At 31.1% G+C, this 20465-nt stretch overlaps 1 protein-coding gene, 1 long non-coding RNA gene and 1 pseudogene across 2 annotated transcripts; 1 reads left to right on the top strand and 2 right to left on the bottom strand.

Moving 5' to 3' along the window:
* The first annotated feature begins 71 nt into the window (after positions 1 to 71).
* Positions 72 to 4654, top strand: LOC123909585 (annotated as a pseudogene).
* Positions 4655 to 9409: 4755 nt separating this feature from the next.
* Positions 9410 to 9907, bottom strand: LOC123910932. The gene is made up of 2 exons (XR_006810343.1): positions 9650 to 9907; positions 9410 to 9546 (listed from the first exon to the last, which is right to left on the bottom strand). It is a non-coding gene; the product is annotated as an uncharacterized LOC123910932 (long non-coding RNA).
* Positions 9908 to 10393: 486 nt separating this feature from the next.
* LOC123910931 (ultraviolet-B receptor UVR8-like) lies at positions 10394 to 20465 on the bottom strand. The gene is made up of 11 exons (XM_045962225.1): positions 20221 to 20465; positions 19989 to 20133; positions 18580 to 18690; positions 18115 to 18175; positions 17430 to 17548; positions 16343 to 16428; positions 15321 to 15522; positions 12696 to 12749; positions 12060 to 12173; positions 11784 to 11840; positions 10394 to 10879 (listed from the first exon to the last, which is right to left on the bottom strand). The coding sequence occupies exons 1-11, from the start codon at positions 20250 to 20252 to the stop codon at positions 10676 to 10678; spliced, it is 1185 nt and encodes a 394-aa protein (XP_045818181.1). The 5' UTR covers positions 20253 to 20465; the 3' UTR covers positions 10394 to 10675.

Here is a 20465-nt window from a genome sequence, read left to right as displayed (position 1 = left end):
ATTTCAGATTATTAATAGAATTGTGAAATTAGGGTTTAAATTGGGGAAGAAAACAATAAAATCGTTGCACAATGATCATAAACAGCAACAAATATTTTGACTGTCTTTTCAAAATCAATCAATTTCGTCCCTGCAAATGTAAGAAGACGCGTCACTGGTTAACATCACTCCTCAGCACTTCTATCATCAAAAATGATTTTCAGAAAGTAAAAAAAGTAATGTGTATCTCACATTGAGAAGAAAAAAAAAAGTAGTTTTATGACTTTCACATTTTGTAAACAAAAAAAAAAGCTGTATTTCTATTTTTTCACTACAATTAGAGTAATAAAAATTGAGCTACCAACAAAGTTGGCTGTGTGGACCATTAAAAAGAAAACCAAACCAACCAATAAAATAGTTATAAATGCCAACAAAACTATCTATGCAGCTAACTCTTCCTTTCCCATGTATATATATACCTCACTTTATATAACAAATTAAATCATGAACCTATAGCAAAACTTAAAAGATAATATTATTTGATGATGAAATTGAAGAGCCAGTGAGTCCCACAGGGCAATATTTGAATAGCTCTTCACTTAGTGTATGTATTTTAGGTGTCTTAGAATCTGAGATTCCAATAGATGACAAACCAACCATGTCACTTCTTCAACATATTAACACACGTTTCTCCTCCATCATGGTAATCAAATCTTGCTCATTTCACTCATGCATAGTCTACCCTACTTTTTAAGGTTTAAATATAATTTTAGTAAAATATATTTTTCAAATTTAGTTCTTAATTAGTCCTCCATTTCTTGATTTAGGTAATGCTCTAGGAAAAATTTGCTATGCTCAATTTGTGAAAAAAATGTTACTCTTTCTGATTTATTTTTTGTTAAGTGTAGCCTAGTAGCTAGAATTTCACCTCTATTAAGGTGAATAAGTGGGAATACCATAATTCGATTGTTGGTTTCCTGCATACTACATGCAATGTATCTGCCAACTGAGTCATGCTCACGGGAACTACTCCTAATTTTAATTGTATGCAATATGAAAGAAAGTATGTTTGATCTAAATTTTTAATTGTCTTTGATAGGTGGAAAATGTCAAAAAATGACAAGTAATAAGGAACAAAGAGAGTATTATAGTAACACCACACTCTCTAAAATATACTTATGTGATTATTCTACATTAAATTATGCTAAAGGAAAAAAGTAATCACCTATTGCTTCTTGAATAGATTAAGGACCAAAATGGAGAGAAAAAATGGAGGAAAGTTGATGTGAAGCTAGAGGAACGTGTAAACATTCCTAAGTTTCCCACTTGCAAACCATCACTCTATGATGAATATCTTGATGAATATATGTCAACAATAGCAAGGGAACATTTACCACAAAATAGACCACTTTGGGAAATTCATATAATTAAATATCCAACAAAAAATGCAGCTGGTACTTTAGTGTTCAAATTTCATCATGCACTTGGTGATGGTTATTCTCTAATGGGAGCACTTCTCTCATGTTTAGAAAGAGCTGATAACCCTTCTCTTCCATTCACACTTCCATCAAGTCAAAGACTTAAATCAAATTTTAATACCAAACCATTTTTTAAGAGATCATTTCCAACACTTTTCTCTAAAGTATTCAACACTATATTTGATTTTGGATGGAGTATGTTAAAAAGTAGTTTGAATGAAGATGATGTGACACCAATTAGGTCTTGTGGGGATGATATCAAGCTTAGAAAAATTAATATCTCAAGTGTCTCATTCTCTATGAATTGCATCAAAGAAGTGAAATCAAGACTTGGAGTGGTATGTGACATATCTCTACTTAAATTCTTTTTTTGTGATGATGATATCTCTAATTAACTAAGTATTATTGAAGAGCTTATTTGATATGCACTATCGATATAAACAAAATGTTATATATATGCATCAAATTGAATATCACTGCAAGAATTTCCAGCATTTACGGCAGTCAAAAGCGGCCAGAAACGTCAAAAATTAAACTAACAAAAATTTGAAACTCTAATTAAGGATTTCATTCGTTCTGGACATGCATGGTTGATTTTTGGCATTTTTTATTTTTAAAAAATCATGCTGACTATGAGAGTTGAGTGTCACATCAATAAATAATTTTCTCTAAGTATAAGTTTTGTAGAAAATTTCCTTCAAAAAAAAAGTTTTGTAGAAAATTCAAAGGGGGCACTATCAAACCACAAAGAGGATAATATACGACACCATGACCACTCGGGAAAAAAATGGAAAGCCAAAACTGCACTTTCACGATATTGAAAGCGACAAATGTGTAATTTAACCTAATATTTATTTCGTTTGTAAAAAAAAAACCTAATATTTATTTCTACTTAAGTATATATTTCAAATTGTGATATTGTGGTAGGTTCATGCAATTGTGGTCTCATTGGTTAGGTAAGAATGTAAGATGCAATTGTGGTCTTCTTTCACTATTGATTGTCAAAATGTCAACGATTTTACTTTATTTTTTGTTACTTTAGCTAGCCTATTAATTTTTTCTTTGTCATAAAATTAATTGCAGAGCACAAATGATGTGATAGCTGGCCTAATTTTCTTTGGAATTCGATTATATATGCACCAAATGAATCAAGAAACATTAGTGGTTATAAGTCAGTTAAGGAGATGGTTGACATTAAGAACAATAATAAATATTCTATTTGGGGAAATCAATTTGCATTTTTGCATGTTTCAATTCCTGAGCTAAGTGGTAAAAAAATTGAAAATCCACTTGAGTTTATTTGGGAAGCTCATAGAGAAATCAATAGGAAGAAAAATTCTTTGGCCACACCTCTTAGTGGCATGGTGTTAAATATGGTAAAAAAAAACTGAGAGGCCCAGAGGTGGTAGGTCTATGTTTTGTTTAATGTCATTACTACATGCTTACAAAAGTACAACTAATCATATTGATGTCGTCATTAAATATTTGATCAATTTTTTTTTTCGTTTTCAAAAAATATTTTTTGACAAATATATACTTGTACAAACTAGTAACTAATGCTACTAACATTCAGTGTAACACTCTTTTGGAACATTCGATATTTTTCGTGGGATGAAATTTATATAGAACTCACTTTATGTGTGACGCACTTTCAGAATGGTATGAGATCTAAATAAATTTCATTGTATAAGAGAATGAGTAATGCTTCATTTGTCTCATTATGAATGCCACAATTTTTAATAATTGTTTTTAATCATGTGTCTCTTCAATTATTTTGAATTTTATTTTTTTGTTTTAGTTGAATATTTTTAATACTACTAGGCTACAGCTAGATTTGTATACAACACATTAGAAATTCAAGTGCAACAATTTCTAACATAATTGGGCCAGTGGAGCAAATGGCTTTGGCAAATGATCCGGTTAAAGGACTATACTTTATGGTTGTAGGCCCACCAGAGGTAAGTATGTAGATATGCATCTTTTTCACTACAAAGGTAGTCAGGTGGCAAGTCCCGTTGATTGCTACCACGGCGGAGCAAGTGTATGAAATAGCTTTCGTTTGAGAAACCATAAATATAATGCCTTAAGATTTTGAGTTAAGATATGGTGTTCAACCCACTTATGTAATTGTTCAAGGCTCAATGTGATGATCCTCGGATCCCTCATGACCCAACAACAACAAATGAAAACAAACTATATGCATGCGAAATAAATGTCGATTACAAATTAGTTGTGAGTACCACAAACAAATCTACGTACTTGTTCTTATTGATTGTTAGATAAATACCTCCAAATTATCAAATAGTGGAGTAGATCTCACCATAATTAAGAAGCGATGATTGATTAAATCTAGAATATTTCACATGCGTTTGCCATCAATGTTAGTGTGTTTTTTTAGTACAATGAGAGAAATATCACTTGAGCCCAATCAATGTAATTTAAAGTGTGACCAATTATTTAAGTGTGATCAATGTAATTTAAAGTGTGGCCAATTTTTTTTTAAGTGTTACCAATGAGAAAGATATTGCATTATATATATAAAAGGTGAACTCTGATCATCCCACTTATCCATTTTAAGAATGAAATTTTTAGAAGAGGATCTATGCTCGGAAAAATGTTTATATTAGTGCTCAATTTGTTATGGTGGGATAAATTTGTTGGTAGAAGAAATCAAATTTTGAACCTCTTTCATAATACTTTGATAAAGAGGAACAAATAAATTAACTATTTAGACAATATTTTTTATTCCAATGAATTGAAGCATGGAAATTTGACTATTATGATAAAAAAAAAATTTTTTTTTGGGACTTGCAGAGTCTAATCATAACCATCATGAGCTACATGGGAAAGTTAAGAATTGCATTTGGATTGGAGAAAGACTTCATTGACAAGCAAAAATTCATATCATGCATGGAAAGCTCACTTGAGATGATAATTTCAGCAGCAAGAAAGATTTCAAAATAAAATCAAAGAAAACATATTTCCACTACATTTTTTTATATAAACAACTACATTCTTATTGATATATATATTAAGTTTTTTCTGTCCAAATAAATTATATAAGGTTTATCTTGTAACTTGATTAAGTGTCATATGTATATATTCTAAATACCATACATGATGTATCAGTATATTATTAGATGCATGTGTAAAATAATTTGACACTGCAGTGCATATAAATTAAATCCTATTCTAAATGATTGTTTTACCTACTGATATTACTTGATCAAATCAATTAATTTGTAATTAGTATTAGTTAATGTTATTAGCTGTCAATTAGTCAAATTAGTTTAATTTGTAATTAAATATTATCTTTTGCCTTATATAGTCATCAACGGTTCTATTATTTAGGATATATAAAGAGGTGCTCTTCCTCTCAAACTTGTAAAAAACTTTATCAATTCTCATATATATCCAGATGTTATATATTTATCTTTCTATTTGGTTGATTAATTTCAATAGATTGCTCTTGTACTCTTTTAGGTCTGAAACCAAATACAAAATTCACGTCGGCCTAAAATTTTCTGGCCACCATGCAGATAAACATTTACAACGACCGTAAATACAATACGGTTTAGTGCCAAGCTGGCATATTTTTCTTGGACAATCATTATTCGATTTACATTTATAATCTGAAATGAAAACTGCAGAGAATAGAAGAGTGTAACTAAAATGAAATAAAATATTAAGTAAGAAATAAAGAAAGCAATTTGATAAAGATAAAAGGAACTTACACCCATCATTCGCTGCAACAAAAAATAGGAAACGAAATATAATCATAAAGTAAACAAATTTGCCAATTTTAGTCATATTTCCCCAATTTACAAATGATTTTATCACTTTGTAATTTATAAACTTTGTCCTCACTCTACACCAATAATTAAATAGTTTTTAGAGTTTATGAAATTGTAAAATATTATTATTATTATTATTAATTATTATTAAATACGGTGTGTTTGTTCCTTTAGCATACTTAATAAAGAGGTCACATAAAAGAACTCACCAAATCATAAGAATTTATATTCGCTTTCTTCTTCTTCTTTTTATAACTAAATTACCATTATTTTATAACATTTTATGATAAGAAAGAAAAACTCACAAAAGATGAATATTTTATTATGAAAAAATATGAATAGTATTGTAAAACATATTTAATTTATGCATTAATTGTGTATTGCTTGAAGAAAGGTAAGAACCACTCTAATGGCCAATTAAAATTGGTCACGGTCTTTGACCTTTAATTATTATCAAAAGTCGACTAGTAAAATTAAGTTACACTTTGTTAATTAAAAATAAGAAAATAAAATATTGTATTAAGACAGTCATTTGAAAAAAAAAACAGAAAACTTTCATTAATATTTAATGATTTATTTAGTATATATAATAGCAATTTTGAGATTTTTATTCTGCAGAAGAAAAAAAAATTAAAAAATTTAGATTTTTATAAGTTATAATTTATCCCGTATGTGAAAAGATATTTTTATTTTTTTACCAATTTTTATATTTTGTACTTGTAAATAATTTTTTTCGTATTTGAATCAGTATCGTATTTTGTCCCGCGTATGATTTTAGTATATATGATAATTATTTTCAATTTTTTTATCAGTTATAATTTATCTTGTATCTGATAGCATATTTTATCCAGTTTTTTATTTTTTTTATTTTTGTACAACCGTGTTTGATTTATTTAGTACATTATAAATATTTAAGTATGGATTAATGTAAATTTTGATATTAAAGTTATCTCGTATATGGTAGTTAAAATTTATGTCAGTTATAACTTATCCCGTGTAAAATATTTTTTTTGAAAAAAAAATTAGTTAAAATTTATCTCGCATATGATAATTTTTTTGAAATTTTTATCAGTGATAATTTATCCCGTATATAATGGTTATTTGGAAATTTATGTCAGTTATAAGTTATGTCATGTAAAATACTTTTTTTGAAATTTTCATTAGTTATAACTTGTCTCACATATGATAATTATTTTGAAATATTTATCAGTGATAGCTTATACCACATATGATAGTTAAAATTTATGTCAGTTATAACTTACCCCTGAAAAAATTATATCAGTGATAGTATATGTCGTACATGACTTAAAAATATTATCATGGAAAAGTTATAAAGACTATGATTCATGAAATATGTTATGTAAATTTCAAATTGTTCTTTGGTGGGAAAATAAAGACTTGAATATGACTATGACTCATTGGATAAATGTATGACAAAGTTGAAAAGATGACAATGACATGTGACATTTGATATAAAAAATGGCTTGGTTGGCTTGGTTTGAAAAGCAACCAGATTTGTTTCCATGTAACCATGGCTTGCGAAAAAACAACTTTTTCTCTCATTAGTTTAAAAATTGGCTTGGTTTGCTCATAATATGGCCCGGTTTGCAGCAATATTAGTTTAGTTACACAAATTTTGGACACTAAATACCTTTACTTTAGACACATAGCAGCATTTGAAGTAAGGTTATTTGTGAGTTTTCCAGAACAATCAACTTTCTTATATAGATTAGAGAAAACTGACCATCAATATGCAAGAAGGATGATCGATGTTGAGTTTTGTTGTCCATTGGTCTGCTCGGACAAAAGCGTCTTGTTCACCAATACAAAATGTTTCTTGCATGAATGAACTCAAGGACAACGAAGACGAAGTAGTTAATCTATCTGATCCTTCGATGAGATATCACAATTATTCGTATGCTTTGTGGTTGCAGCATTGTCTGATCATCCACATCAGAAAAGAAGTGTGGATGATATTATGAAGGGGTGGTACTGTGAGTGTTGTTTAGGGAGGTCCTGGATAAGGAAAGACTTGGTATTTAAGCATGTTTGTTTTGACACACCTCTCCTGGGAACTTACCAGGTGCATGCATGGTTTATGATGTGTGTAGCTATGTCTTATTCAAGCGCTATGAAGTTTGATGGAAGAATCAACTTTGATTTGTGGAAAGTAAAAACCAAGGATGTATTGATGCAATTAGGATTACACAAGAATATGCTAAAAAGAAACACTTCCAACACGTACGGAGGTCGACAAGTGTGGAAAATTTGGGCATGTAGAGATAAATTTTCTAGGTGGAGTAGTATTTGAAAAAGACTTTGTGGCAATGCTAGCAATGTCTCCCTTGTTATGAAAGTTGATGGTGATCTTATCTAGAAGATAAAGCGTGTACTTATGGTAGTTCCGCTATACCATGCAAAAAAACACGTTATTACTAGCGAATTCATAACAACACACGGACATTTGTTGACATTGATGCAATGTGTGTGGTGAGATGTGTCGATGGCTAGCTAAAGAACTTCCTGAAAATCAACATGGGAGTTGCACCATAATCTTTTAGCAAGGTTTCGACTTGAAGAAATTCTTGGAATGGTTCAGATCCAAGTGGTGTGTACTCTTTATGGTGGTGTATGTTGTCGGTATAGATAATGGAAGCAGAATATTTAAATTTTCACATAGTAATAATTTTCTAGTTGTCTGTTTAGACAACTGTCATAGTTTTTTCTCCGGCTTTGAATTTATATTCTTGTGTTGTGATTGTACTTATTTTCTTCTTCAGTTATGTTATTTACTTACACACCGGGAACCTTTTGTTGATTGGAAAAACAGAATTGCCATGTAGTTGAACACATAGGATGTCTGATGTCACATGAACTCATTAAATGATGTGGCATATGCCATGTAATAAAGATGATATTTTTAATTAAAAAAATTGAACATATTTTATTTTAATGAGACAAGAAAGTGCGACCAACTTTCATTATCTTCATCAACATTCAACAATCTCCTCCTCTTCTTCTTCTTCGATCTTCTCTCTAACAACAAAAGTTACTTTTTTTGTTTTTTTGTTTTTTTTTTTGGAATTTTTTAAAGTTTGAATCTTTTAATATTTATTGGTGTTTCAATGTTATTGGTTCGTAGAGTCAAAAACAAATCTGCGAATTGAAGATCACACACTAAAATTAATTAAGACCTACATAGTTATATACTTCATCTGTCCTAAATATTATTTATAAGTAAAAAAAAAATCACACTTATTAAAAAAAGTTAAATATAATATTTTGAAGTATGATTTTTTGTGTTTTCTGTAAAATAAGTTTCATTGAATGATGTAAAAATAATTTTAATTGGTTAAGAAGGGAGATAATAAATTAAATGCAATTTGCATTAAATTTCATGAGAATAAGTAATAATAAATTTTTAAAATGATAAAAGTGAACTATTTTTACTTATAATTTAGGATTAAAAAAAATGATTTTTTTCTTATAATACAGGACAGGAGGTCACAATAAATTGGTAGTGACATTTTACTTTCCTATATCTTTTCAAAGCGAAAAAAGCCTCTTAAAATAATTAAAATATATGTAAATTGAAGTGTGAGAAAACATGTTTAACAATATTATGACATTGTGTAAAAAAAAATATTATGACATCAACATGAAATTATTGGGTAGGATTTGCAAAAATATATGATATGCCTGAGTTGTATATGTAAAAATGTTCTTTGTTTCATTTCATTATCATCATTTTAGAGTATAAAGTCATAACTACATGGTTCTTTAAATTTGAAAATGAAAAGAAAAAAAATCAAAAAATCAGGTGTCAACACAATAACTAAATAACTTCTCATGTAATATTCTAGCAAGATGTTGTGGACTTTCTTGGGTCTGAAACCAAATACATAATCGATGTTTTTTCTCCCCACCCCCGTGATTCTTTTATACTTCCCAATATTCCAATTTTGCCCTTGTAAAAAACTTCGGTTCGCAGAAATTAAATTTTTTCTAGTACAATTTCAAAGCAGATTTCGGTTTTTATAAACCGAAATTTGTTTTCAAGGAAAAAAAAAACTTCGGTTTCTACAAACCGAAGTTTTTTGTAAGGACAAAATTGGAAATTCAGGGGTATAAAAGAATCACGGATGGGGAGAGAAAACATCTACATAATCACATAGGCTTAAAATCTTACTGGCTCCACACTGTTAAACATTTACAACGACGGTACTTACAAAACGGCTTACTGCCAAGCAAACATATATTTGTTGGACAATCATCATTTATTTTACATTTATAACCTGAAATGAAAAAAGAGAATAGAAGAGTGTAACTAAAAAGAAACAAAATATTAAGGATAAAGTAAAGAAATAAATAAATTTGACAAAGATAAAAGCAGCTTACCCACACCGTTCGTTGCAACAAAAAATAGAAAATGAAAGATAATCATAAAATAAATAAACTTGAAAATTTTAACCATATTTTCCCTGTTTACAACTCACAAATGGTTTTATCACTTTATAATTTATAAAGTTTGTCATCTCCTTACATCAATTAAATAGTTTTTAGAACTTATGAAGTTATAAAAAATTATTACTAAATATGTTGTGTTTGTTCCTTTAGCACACTTAATAAAGAGGTCACATAAAAAATTTACCAATAATAAGAATTCATTCGCTTTCTCTTTTTTTTTTTTTTTTTTTTAAGGACAAAATTGGAAATTCAAGGGGGATAAAAGATTCATGGGGGGTGGGGAGAGAAAATATCTAAAAAATTTACCAATTATTAAGAATTCATTCGCTTTCTCTCTTTTTTTTTTTTAACGAAATTTCCATTATTTTATAACATTTTATGATAGGAAAAAAGAAACTCACAAAAAATGAATATCTATCTACTATAATCTAAAGAAAATAATACATTGTTTAAATCCCTTTATTGTCCCTCAATTTTTTTGTTTCCCTTTTTTTACTGCACTATTTAAAGGACATTAAACACTGAATACTAAATTGATGAATAACATGTATGTGCCATCATTAGATCATAGGAAAACTAATGTATCATGAGTTTTGTTTGGAAGAGCTTAATTTGAGTTTACTTAAGCTTATGGCTTATAAGTACTTATGTATGAGTTTGTCTGTTAGAGGGAGCTTACAAAAATAACTTACAATAGCTCATTTTCATAAACTCTTATGATAGCTTTTAGAAATGGCTTATCAGAGTTTGTGTGAAATTTAGCTTCAAATTTCATAAGCTCTTCAATCCTAGAAGCCAATTATACACAAGCTCTTATGCAATAGTCGCTTATTCAATAACCGCTTGTTTAAGTTGTTTATCCAAATTCCAAACACACCTCATATCAACCTAGATTGAGTTCCAAATATGTCATTAGCCTAATCTACTTCCGAGTTTCAAATTTATTTATAATTAAATTCAATCTTTAGATTCGTCTTCTTTCCATTCTACTATTGCCAAAGTATGGCGGCCACCACAAGCGACGAGTTTGGCTATCCAAGTTCCCTCGGCTTCGCCGTCATTGAGATTCTGTGGAGGAGGGATCTCTATAGGTACCTCGACTGGTTGACCAGTAGTAACTTTCCTCCCATATCCAAGACGTCCATGATCACCTCTACCAAACTGCAAACATCAAAATTAGAATAAATATTTTAAAATAATAATGAAAATAAATACATCTCAGAAGGGCTAATATAACATTGACCAATAAATTCACATAATGAAGATCGGTAATAATATTCAATATAAAACCTGTTTGTTACAGATTATACGAGAGAAAAATCACTTTTCAAACTATTTTTTTTAACTTCAAATATCATGTATAGTGGTTTTAGGGCAAGTTCAGATTATCAAAAGATGGTTTTGATATTCCATAATTTAGAACTTAATTTTTAGACATTTTTAAAATAAGCTAAAGTTATTTTGTATTTGTTTACCATAAGAAAAATCACTTTTTAATAAAGAATCATCTATCGAAAATAATTTTCATGAGAAGTTACTCAAATATCTTGAAGTAGTTTTAAGATTTTTTTCAGATTGACATTCTTAAAAAAAAAAATTATAACAAACAACTGAAAACTCTTAAAAATATTATATTTAAAGAAATAGTTGTTTTTTCACATAAAAGCCGTAACAAACACATTCTTTTCACAAAAAAGCCATAACAAACACGCTCTTAATTGTGTTTTTTCAAGCTTTTTAAATTAATCAGATACTAAAAAATAGTTTTCTGTTATTGTTAAAAAAAAAATTGTTTTCTGTTTAAAATGAGAAGCCATTTTAGTAGCTTTAAAAAAGAAAAAACACTGATATTAATGAGTGTGGTAGATGAGAGAGGATTAAGCAAGTAATTTTCACTATTATAAACAAACGCAAATCAATCTCGCAGCTTCACATAAAAATCTCTAAATTTATCTAATAATCACTTTTATTTTAAAAACGGACTTGCAGTAAATCAGTAACTAAGGCATCCTATCAGTTACTAAATCATGGCAAAGAAAATTGAAATGGTAAGACAACTACTTACAGAGAATATGTGACCATCTCGACTTAATGCAACTGAATGAGTACCTCCACAAGACACCTGATATCAAACCAATAAACAGATATTTCAGCATAAACTAGTCATAAACATGTAACCAATGGAAGCTAATTAGAGATGGTAAGAATAGCTAAAGAAAAAAAGTCGTGAAGACGAAATCATTTCCACTATGAAAGTGACTATTGTTTCCTAGCTATGATACTTTTGCAGCATATTTCGGTTAAAATTTGATCATGCGATGGATAGTTGCAGAGATAATACCTGAACAATATCTTCGCCGGCTAAAAGTTGAACCCTCTGAGGTAACATTTTACTGCTCTTATCACTATCACCAAATCCAAGCCTACCATGTTCTCCCCTTCCCCAGCCATATACCTGAAAACGAAAAAAAACAAGAGCAAAGATAGCATTATAGTCTACTCTCGAAAATCACAATGTTTTAAAAACGGACCAAACCGGGAACCAACCAGTTCACTGGATGGTTTGATCGCGGTTGAACTGTAGTCTGGCTGAACCACATTGATCTGGATTGAACCAGTTCAACCACGGCTCAACCGGTTTTTATTTTATGCACTTTTTTAATACTTTTATTTATTTATTTATTTGTCATCCGGTTCAACCGTGATTAAACCATGACTCATGTCTCAGTGGTTCGATCTATAGTCTGATTTTTAAAACATTAGAATGTGGGGGGAAAAAAATCCACCTAAAATCTATGCCACTTCATTTTTCTTATTCCACGCACATCGGATGATATTAGTTTCAGAAGAATAAATAGGAAATTAAAACTTTTAATTGATCATAAAAATAGTTAAACACGTGCTTCAAATATTCTACATGGATTTCTTGAAAATATATTTAAACATAATAGAATCCCCTGAAAAACAGAAAGAGCACCTCTCCGTCGTCTGTCAATGCAGTAGAGTGCCATCCACCAGCTGCAATATCTACCTACAGTTTCAAACAGATTAAGAAAACAAATTAGATAAGCTATTTTAGATATGAATGAACAACATAAATAACAACATAACACCACCAGAGGCCTAATGTTTATTCCTAAATTCTTCCAATACTAAACCCGTCGAACCCTTTCAGTACGACCAGTGACATCTTGTATAAGTGTAACAGCGTCACAATTCAAACATGATGAAATTCACAAAAACAAATCACAAGCACACACAAAAATTATACCATTGGATATGCAATATGCTTTTTAATTTCCATCAACATATCTGAAAGATCATTAATTTGTAGACGCAATACTTAATTCTTAGTGAGGGGAAACATAACTCGGGTTCGTGTTACCAAAAATAGCAGATAGAATGCAAAACATGACAAAGATCACTAACAGACTTTAGTGGCAGCACTACTTGAGGTATCATATCAGTTACCAAAAATAACTGATAGGATCCAAGCATTAACAAAAAAAATAAAATCAAATCTGTTGGCGGGGGGGCAGCTGCCCCCAATTTACCACAAGTAGATTCATCCCTGCTTGCAAAGATGGTTTGTTCGTGACTTCACATATGTTGAGATCAAGGGGAATAAGACTCAATACATCATTCACCTCCTTTGCATATGGGTTTGCGTTGAAATGTTAGATGCATTTGTAGAGTCAAGTGTTACAACTGTGAAGCTAATGTTTTGTGAACTACTCATTTAATCGACCTCAAACTCGTAATTCTATTTCAGCATACCCAAATGTACACAGATTTTTGTAAGCGACTTTTGACAATAATGTTGAATCATGGAAGCAAACTATCCCAATATACCACTGCCACCCTATCAATAGGTGGCCAGCATGTAACGAAAAACTTGCTATTTTGTAAGCCCCTCTTGGAGAAATGTTCAAAATATTTCCTAAACAAGCCTGTTATATTAAGAACTACATTTGTAGGACATATTTGACACGTAGTAATAATATGCAAGGTTGTCAAAACCGGACCGGACCGGCCGGTCGGACCGGTCGGACCGTGAACCGGGGAGCAATCCGGTCCGGTTAAGCCTGAAAACCGGGGAGCACCCGAACCGGCAGAAAAACGGACGAACCGGCGCCGAGCCGGGAAAAACCGGCGAACCGGCCGGAACGGTTTAGCGGTTCTGGCGTTTGTTTTTTTGAGTCCAGATTTTTTTTTTTTTTTTGAAAAAAAAAAAAGAACTGATTTTGATGGGAAGAAAATAAAAGAAAGAATTGGAAGCGTTTTATGGTAAAAAAAGAAATCAAGGGCAATAGAGATTGAGTTTCTCATACACATATGGAAATCTCTCATTTATATGTATAGTACCAAAGAAGAAGGAGAAACATGTAGTCACTAGAAGAAGATGAAGAAGGATGATCTGTATTCATTACTAGTGAAATAGAGAAAATGAGTGATGAGAGAATATTGAAAGGGTGGAGGCCACTTGCTGAGAAGTTGAATGTATGAGATAAGAAAGAGAGGGTGGCGGCTGTTATTATTGGCTTTAACACTGCTACTCATTTTTTCTAGTAACATTTTAGGGTTGAGATAGTGGGCTTGCCCTTAAAATGTACAAGTACCAACGCATACTAAAAGTCTAAAACAGCCCACTTATATTTGTAAAAAATAAATTGTTTTTTTCTTTTATATACAAAATATTAAAAAAAATATATGTATTTTCTTTTATACTAATGTACTAAATTTTTTATTTTATATTTATGACATTTTATCTTTTCAATGTGTGAAATTAGGGAATATTGAGCAATTATTTATATATTTTTATTATATATTAATTAAAAAATATATATTTAATTAAAAACGGTCCGACCCGGTTGAACCCCGGTCCGACCAATTGAACCTTGAACCAGTAAGCTCACCGTTTCGATGACCGGTCCGGTTCTGACAACCTTGATAATATGTAGTACCAAATTGGTGCGTCCATACTTCATCGTTATTATGGCTTTCACTTAATACTTCCACTTATAGATATCAGTTTATATTTTTACTGTGTTGTTGAATTCTAGTAAGCATCAGATGAGTAGCATTGAACTTCTACAAAGTTTTGAACAACTAAGGTTAAACAGTTATCGTGTGTCAAAAAAAAAAGGTTTAACAGTTATCTGTAAACAAAGGCAGTGCTTAGTGATCTCTTATTATCTCTCATGCAAGATTCTTAAAAGCATTTATTCTCACCCATTTTCCTTTTATATGTTTGCAGAATGCAAAAGCACTTTATACCATAAAACTCTTATTTCTCTGTTCCAATCTTGACCTCGCCTAATTCAAAACCTTGTTTTTTTAGGATCAAGGGTATCATGATAAGATTCCTACCTTGGATCGACAGCCATGAGGTAGATAAGTTAAACACTAGATTTCATGTTCCTAGCTAGGATAGAAAACTCGAATTCAAACTAGGGAGTGTATCAAGCAAGAGAACTATTTTGAAATGGAAGTTAGAGGAATAAACTTTGACTATACAATCATACATGCACATGATTATGCATATTGAGACAATGAACCGGAAATCCACATGAGCTTAGATTTTAGAAAATGAGATACAAACCAAATTAAGTCCAGAAAGCCCTTGCACATGAATAGGTTGTGCTCTTGGTTGTGTATCTCCAGTTCCGAGTTGTCCATACTCATTATTACCCCATGCCCACAAAGTTCCATCTTCTTGGAGAGCTAAATTATGAAATGCACCTACTGCTATAAGCTTTATATTCTCAAGACCTTGCACCCGAACTGGGACTGAAATCTGTTTACTGTAAGAATAAAAAAAAAAAAATTATAATTGGCATAAAGCAGAAGCTGTTTAGTCAACTAATGAACAGATAAGCATCCTATCTTAATATGTAAAATAAATTCATAATTAGATTATAGTAGTATAGTTATGTAAAGACCGGAAATAAAAAATACTCGACCGCCTAAACTAATTTTTTGGAGAAGTAAAGAAAAAAGGTGTTGCACTGTGCAATCTATAAGATTGTTGGCATTTAGTTGGTAGTGAATTATCAGTACTTTTGAGAAGGCGTTTTTGGCATGTATCTTGATTTGCGATAAGATTGTTCATTTGGCATCTTTTACTTATAGAAAGAGTTTGACTAACAAATATGATCTTGTTTGGAATGGCTTATTTGACCTTATCTACTAGCATAAGCACTTTGAGACTATTTGGGAGAACTTATAAAAACAACTTATGACATGTCCTTAAGCTTTTTGGGATGTGAGACTCTCAGTGATAGCTTATGAAAACAGTTTAATTTTATTTTGTATTTTGTTATAGAAATAGGCACTTATATGATAAGTGTTTATGCTATAAGCTCTTAATTAAGTTGCTTAACCAAATAGAGCCTATCAGTAGGGATTGGGAAGCTTTTCCACAGATAAAAGCTGCTCTTAGTTTTTAATATCAGTGCTAAAAATGCTCAAGTTCATTTCTTAATAAAACATAAATGATTTTAAGCATGTTTATGTTTGTTTTCTGTTCTTCTGCTTAGAAGAATTTCATATCCTACTTTCTCCTTGTAAGTCATTCTCTTTATTTCAATAACTTATTTCTTTTATCTGAAAATAAAACCTTACATATCACCAGGAGGCCACGGCTGACCCCATGTCCAAACATGCCCTTCACGTGTAAGTACAACTGAGTGAGTTCCTCCAGCAGCAACCTGCACCGCAGGCAATTACAAAAATATCAAACAATAATATAGAAAAGTCGTGATATCAAATATACATATGATTTGTAATTGAATAACTATAAGAGATGCAGACGTTCCATTAGAAAACCAAACGCTGCAGTACTATATCTATTGTATAATGACTAAACAGAAAGAATCAAATTCAATCAGTGTTGTCAAATGTCAATAGCGTATCATTAAAAAAGCGGATTGCTCAAATTCCACTATGCTAGAGTGCTATAAAGTTGCTATAACCATTATTGACAACACTTTGTACTAGATTGTGTATCACAGAACAATAATAATTTGTTAAAGTTACGCTACGCTATAGCATCACTATAGCGACTTTTTTTTACAACACTGATGCACCATCTACAGATATACAATAATGAACAAGTAAAACTTTCATGAGTTATAAATTAATTCTTTGAACTCTTAAAAAGTTGACACCATAAAGGAGAGTCAAAGTTATAATAGGATAGATATGCATAAGATAGCTCATAAAGTTGTTTAACGAGATTATGAAGTGGAAAACATGTCGAATGGATGGAGAAATACTCTTTATGTAAGAACAAATGCGGCATACAAAATTGCACAAATCATAACGGGATTAAACTAGTGTGCATACTATGAAGCTTTGAGAGAGCAGTTGAGTGGAGATTAAGACAAAAGACTCGCATCACAGAAAATCTATTGGGCTTTATGCTGGGGATATTGATCATTGAAATAATATTCTTGTTATAAAGACTGGTGTTGAGATATTGGAGGAATCGAAAAGACTACACAAAGTTTGCATTGATTTGAAAAAGACATATGATAAAGGAGGAAATCTCAATAGATAAAGGTAGATGAAGAATTACATACTAACTCTAGTTACATGAAAATAATGATGAAATTAAAAACTGTATGCAACTAAATATTTGTTCAGAAACAAAACAAAGGTAGATCATTTTTGTTTCCATCGTTGCATGGCATTGGAATACACGAGTTACCTGTCGAACAGAAAGCTTAGGAGCACAAGGCTGAGGGATGACTATATCTCTCCTCAAAGGTCGACCATTGTCATCCTTGCGCTCGGGTTCCTCACCACACTGACCATATTCATTTCCACCTGACATCAATTATATTTGCTCTCAGCATTCTGATAATATATGCATTATGCATAAATAAAATATATTTACACACTTTCTGATTTTCGAAGAGTATTCACTCGCAATACTTTTCTCAATATAGATCAATAGAAGTTCACTGATACTCTGATTTTTCAAAAGTAAAATATCTGTAATATATGTATATCCAACGCTCATCTCATTCTTCAAAATGTGTAATGCAATTAATTTTGTCTAAAAGATCATTAAACTAATGATAAGACAATAATGAAAAGTGTATAACATAGTCGAAGAGGAAAATGAGAAGACCATATTGTGTTTGATAAAATTGTCAGTTTGGTGGATCATGTCACTTCTAAGAAAAAAACACATCTTTTGTATTGTCAACTAGGTAGTTAATCCTTGATAGAGGCACGGAGCGGCCGATCCCAAAATTGGGATAGCAATATAACATGTAGCGAGATGGCCGTGATTGCGTTGCTATTGGTCGTGATTGACTATCTAGGCTATCAGAGAATGAGAGAAGAAAAGGATATAACAAAAAATGATGGTGTGAATATATGAATACCCCACGCATAAGCTCTGCCGTGATCATCAACAGCCAAACAATGCCACCCACCAATAGCCGCCTAACATCATTTCAAACACAAACCACAAGTCAATAATCAATTCACATAACAGATTTAGCTCATCTAAAGTGAACAATTCAATTAAGGCGGATGGCCAAAATTCAGCCATATAAATATGGGATTACAAACAATGATTCTGCCATAGTGGGTGACACTTCATAAACTGCCTATGGCCCTACCATTCATTTAACAAAAGTGCTTTAGACAACGATAAAGTAACCTACTCCACAATTGATGAGAAAATGTGCTGGTAATACCACCAACAGCCGATTTCCTCATCAATTGTTGAGATTTGCTACTTTACTCTCTAAAGTGAATTGTTCACTTTTCAGTAATCAAATCCTCACATAACACCAAAGAAAACAACAACATAAGCAAGATAATAAAATAAAATAAAAAAATACCTGAACAATGTGAACATGGGAAAGTGCTTTGACTTGGCTAGGAATGTTTTCAGTCTTGGTCTCAGCTGGGTGTCCAAGTGTTCCCCTTTGATTCCAACCCCAAGTAAACAACTACACCAAGCAATAACAAAATAAGAGAGCGAGTAAAAAAAATAAAGGATTAAATATGATTATAGTCCCTATAAAACTCTTGATCCTTTCAACTTTAGTCCTACAAAAAATTTAAACAGTTTTAGTCTTCAACATTTATAAAAACAAATTGTTTTTTGTTCTATGTACGACTAAATCCACCTAGTATAGGACTAAGGTCATATGTGGATAGACAACTTAATTCAGCATTTATACGAAAGAACCCAATATAGGATTAAGACCATATTTGGATAAACAACTTAATTAAGCAGTTATAGCATAAGCGATTATCATATAAGTGCTTGTGTATAAGCTATTTTTATAATACATAAAATAAAGTCAGTTTTTTCTATAAGCTTTATCCTATTTTTATAAGCTATCTCAGAGAAGTTGAAAACAACTTATTAGCCAATGGACAAGTCATAAGTTGTTTCTATAAGCTTTCCCAAACAGTATCACAACTTCACAAGTGTTTATTATGTCAATATACAAGATCAAAGGCTCTGCTGGATAAACAACTTAATTAACCACTTATAACATAACAATTTATCATATAAGTGTTTATGTATAAGCTATTCCTATAACAAAATGCTAAATAAAGTCAAACTATTTTCATACAACCTATAAGTTGTTTTCATAACCTATCGTGGAGTGCATATAAATAAGTTGAAAACAGCTTATAAACATGTCAATAGTTATTTTCATAAGCTCTGTCATACAGTCTCACAAGTGTTTATATAAGTAAATAAGCCCAAATAAGTCAATTCAACCGTACCCCTAAGCCAATCCAAACATGCCTTAATAAAAATGAACAAAATTGTTATAGGCAGGCCTTAATAAAAATGAATAAAATTGTTAAAGGGATTAAACTCAAAAAATAGATGTAGTAATTTTTAGAGACTACAAACATAGTAAACTCAAAAAATAGCTAAATTGAGCTCAAGTGATTAATGAGTTCCATCAAAGGACATATGATCAGGACAACCCGAGATCAAATCCTGAGGGCCTGTTTGGATTGAGTTATTTTTGAGCTTATGAAATATAACTTATGCAAATAAATAAGCTTTTATGTTAATTTATAAGTTCTCACTAACAAAAATTGAATCTTCTTAAGCTATTTTTTCATAAACTATCATGACAAACTCCGATTACCAGAGTCCCTCCCTGAAAGCCGGAGGGGTATCACAAAAAAATTAAAAGCTGATTAGTATTGTTAGTATTATGGTGAGTGGAGTGGAACACTGTAGAGTATTATAGTGAGTGAAAAGTGGAGGCTTTACCTTGCCATCATGACAAATGGCGAGGGAGTTTCTGCTACCAGCAACAACAGAGCGAACACGTTGAGAAGGAAGAGCTTTGACAGTACAAACCCATTCTTTATCTTCGTTTGTACCAATTCCTAATTGTCCATCTTCACCTGATCCCCTGCAAAAAAAAAGGGATTTTTGAAGTGTGAGTGAGTGAGAAGAAGATGAAGAAGATGAATAGAGTGAGAGAGAGAAAGAGAGATACCAGGCAATGATATGGGAATTGGAGGAATCCATGAGAAGAGAGGATGAGAACGACAGACAGAGACAAAGGGTTGAGTTGAGTTTGTAGTGAATGAGGATGATGATGATGATGATGATGATGATGATGTTTGAAAACAACAGGACACACCAAAACCCTCACTCACCTCACTATCTTTCTTTTTCTATTTTTTTTTTTTATAAATTCTTTTATGAAATAAAAATAATCTATACCGTGATTTATGGAAC

This window comes from Trifolium pratense, linkage group LG2 (genome assembly GCF_020283565.1).
Source record: "Trifolium pratense cultivar HEN17-A07 linkage group LG2, ARS_RC_1.1, whole genome shotgun sequence".
In the NCBI taxonomy this organism is placed as follows: domain Eukaryota; kingdom Viridiplantae; phylum Streptophyta; class Magnoliopsida; order Fabales; family Fabaceae; genus Trifolium; species Trifolium pratense.
The sequence above is the reverse complement of the archived record's forward strand: the minus strand, read 5'-3'. Positions and strand labels throughout refer to the sequence as shown.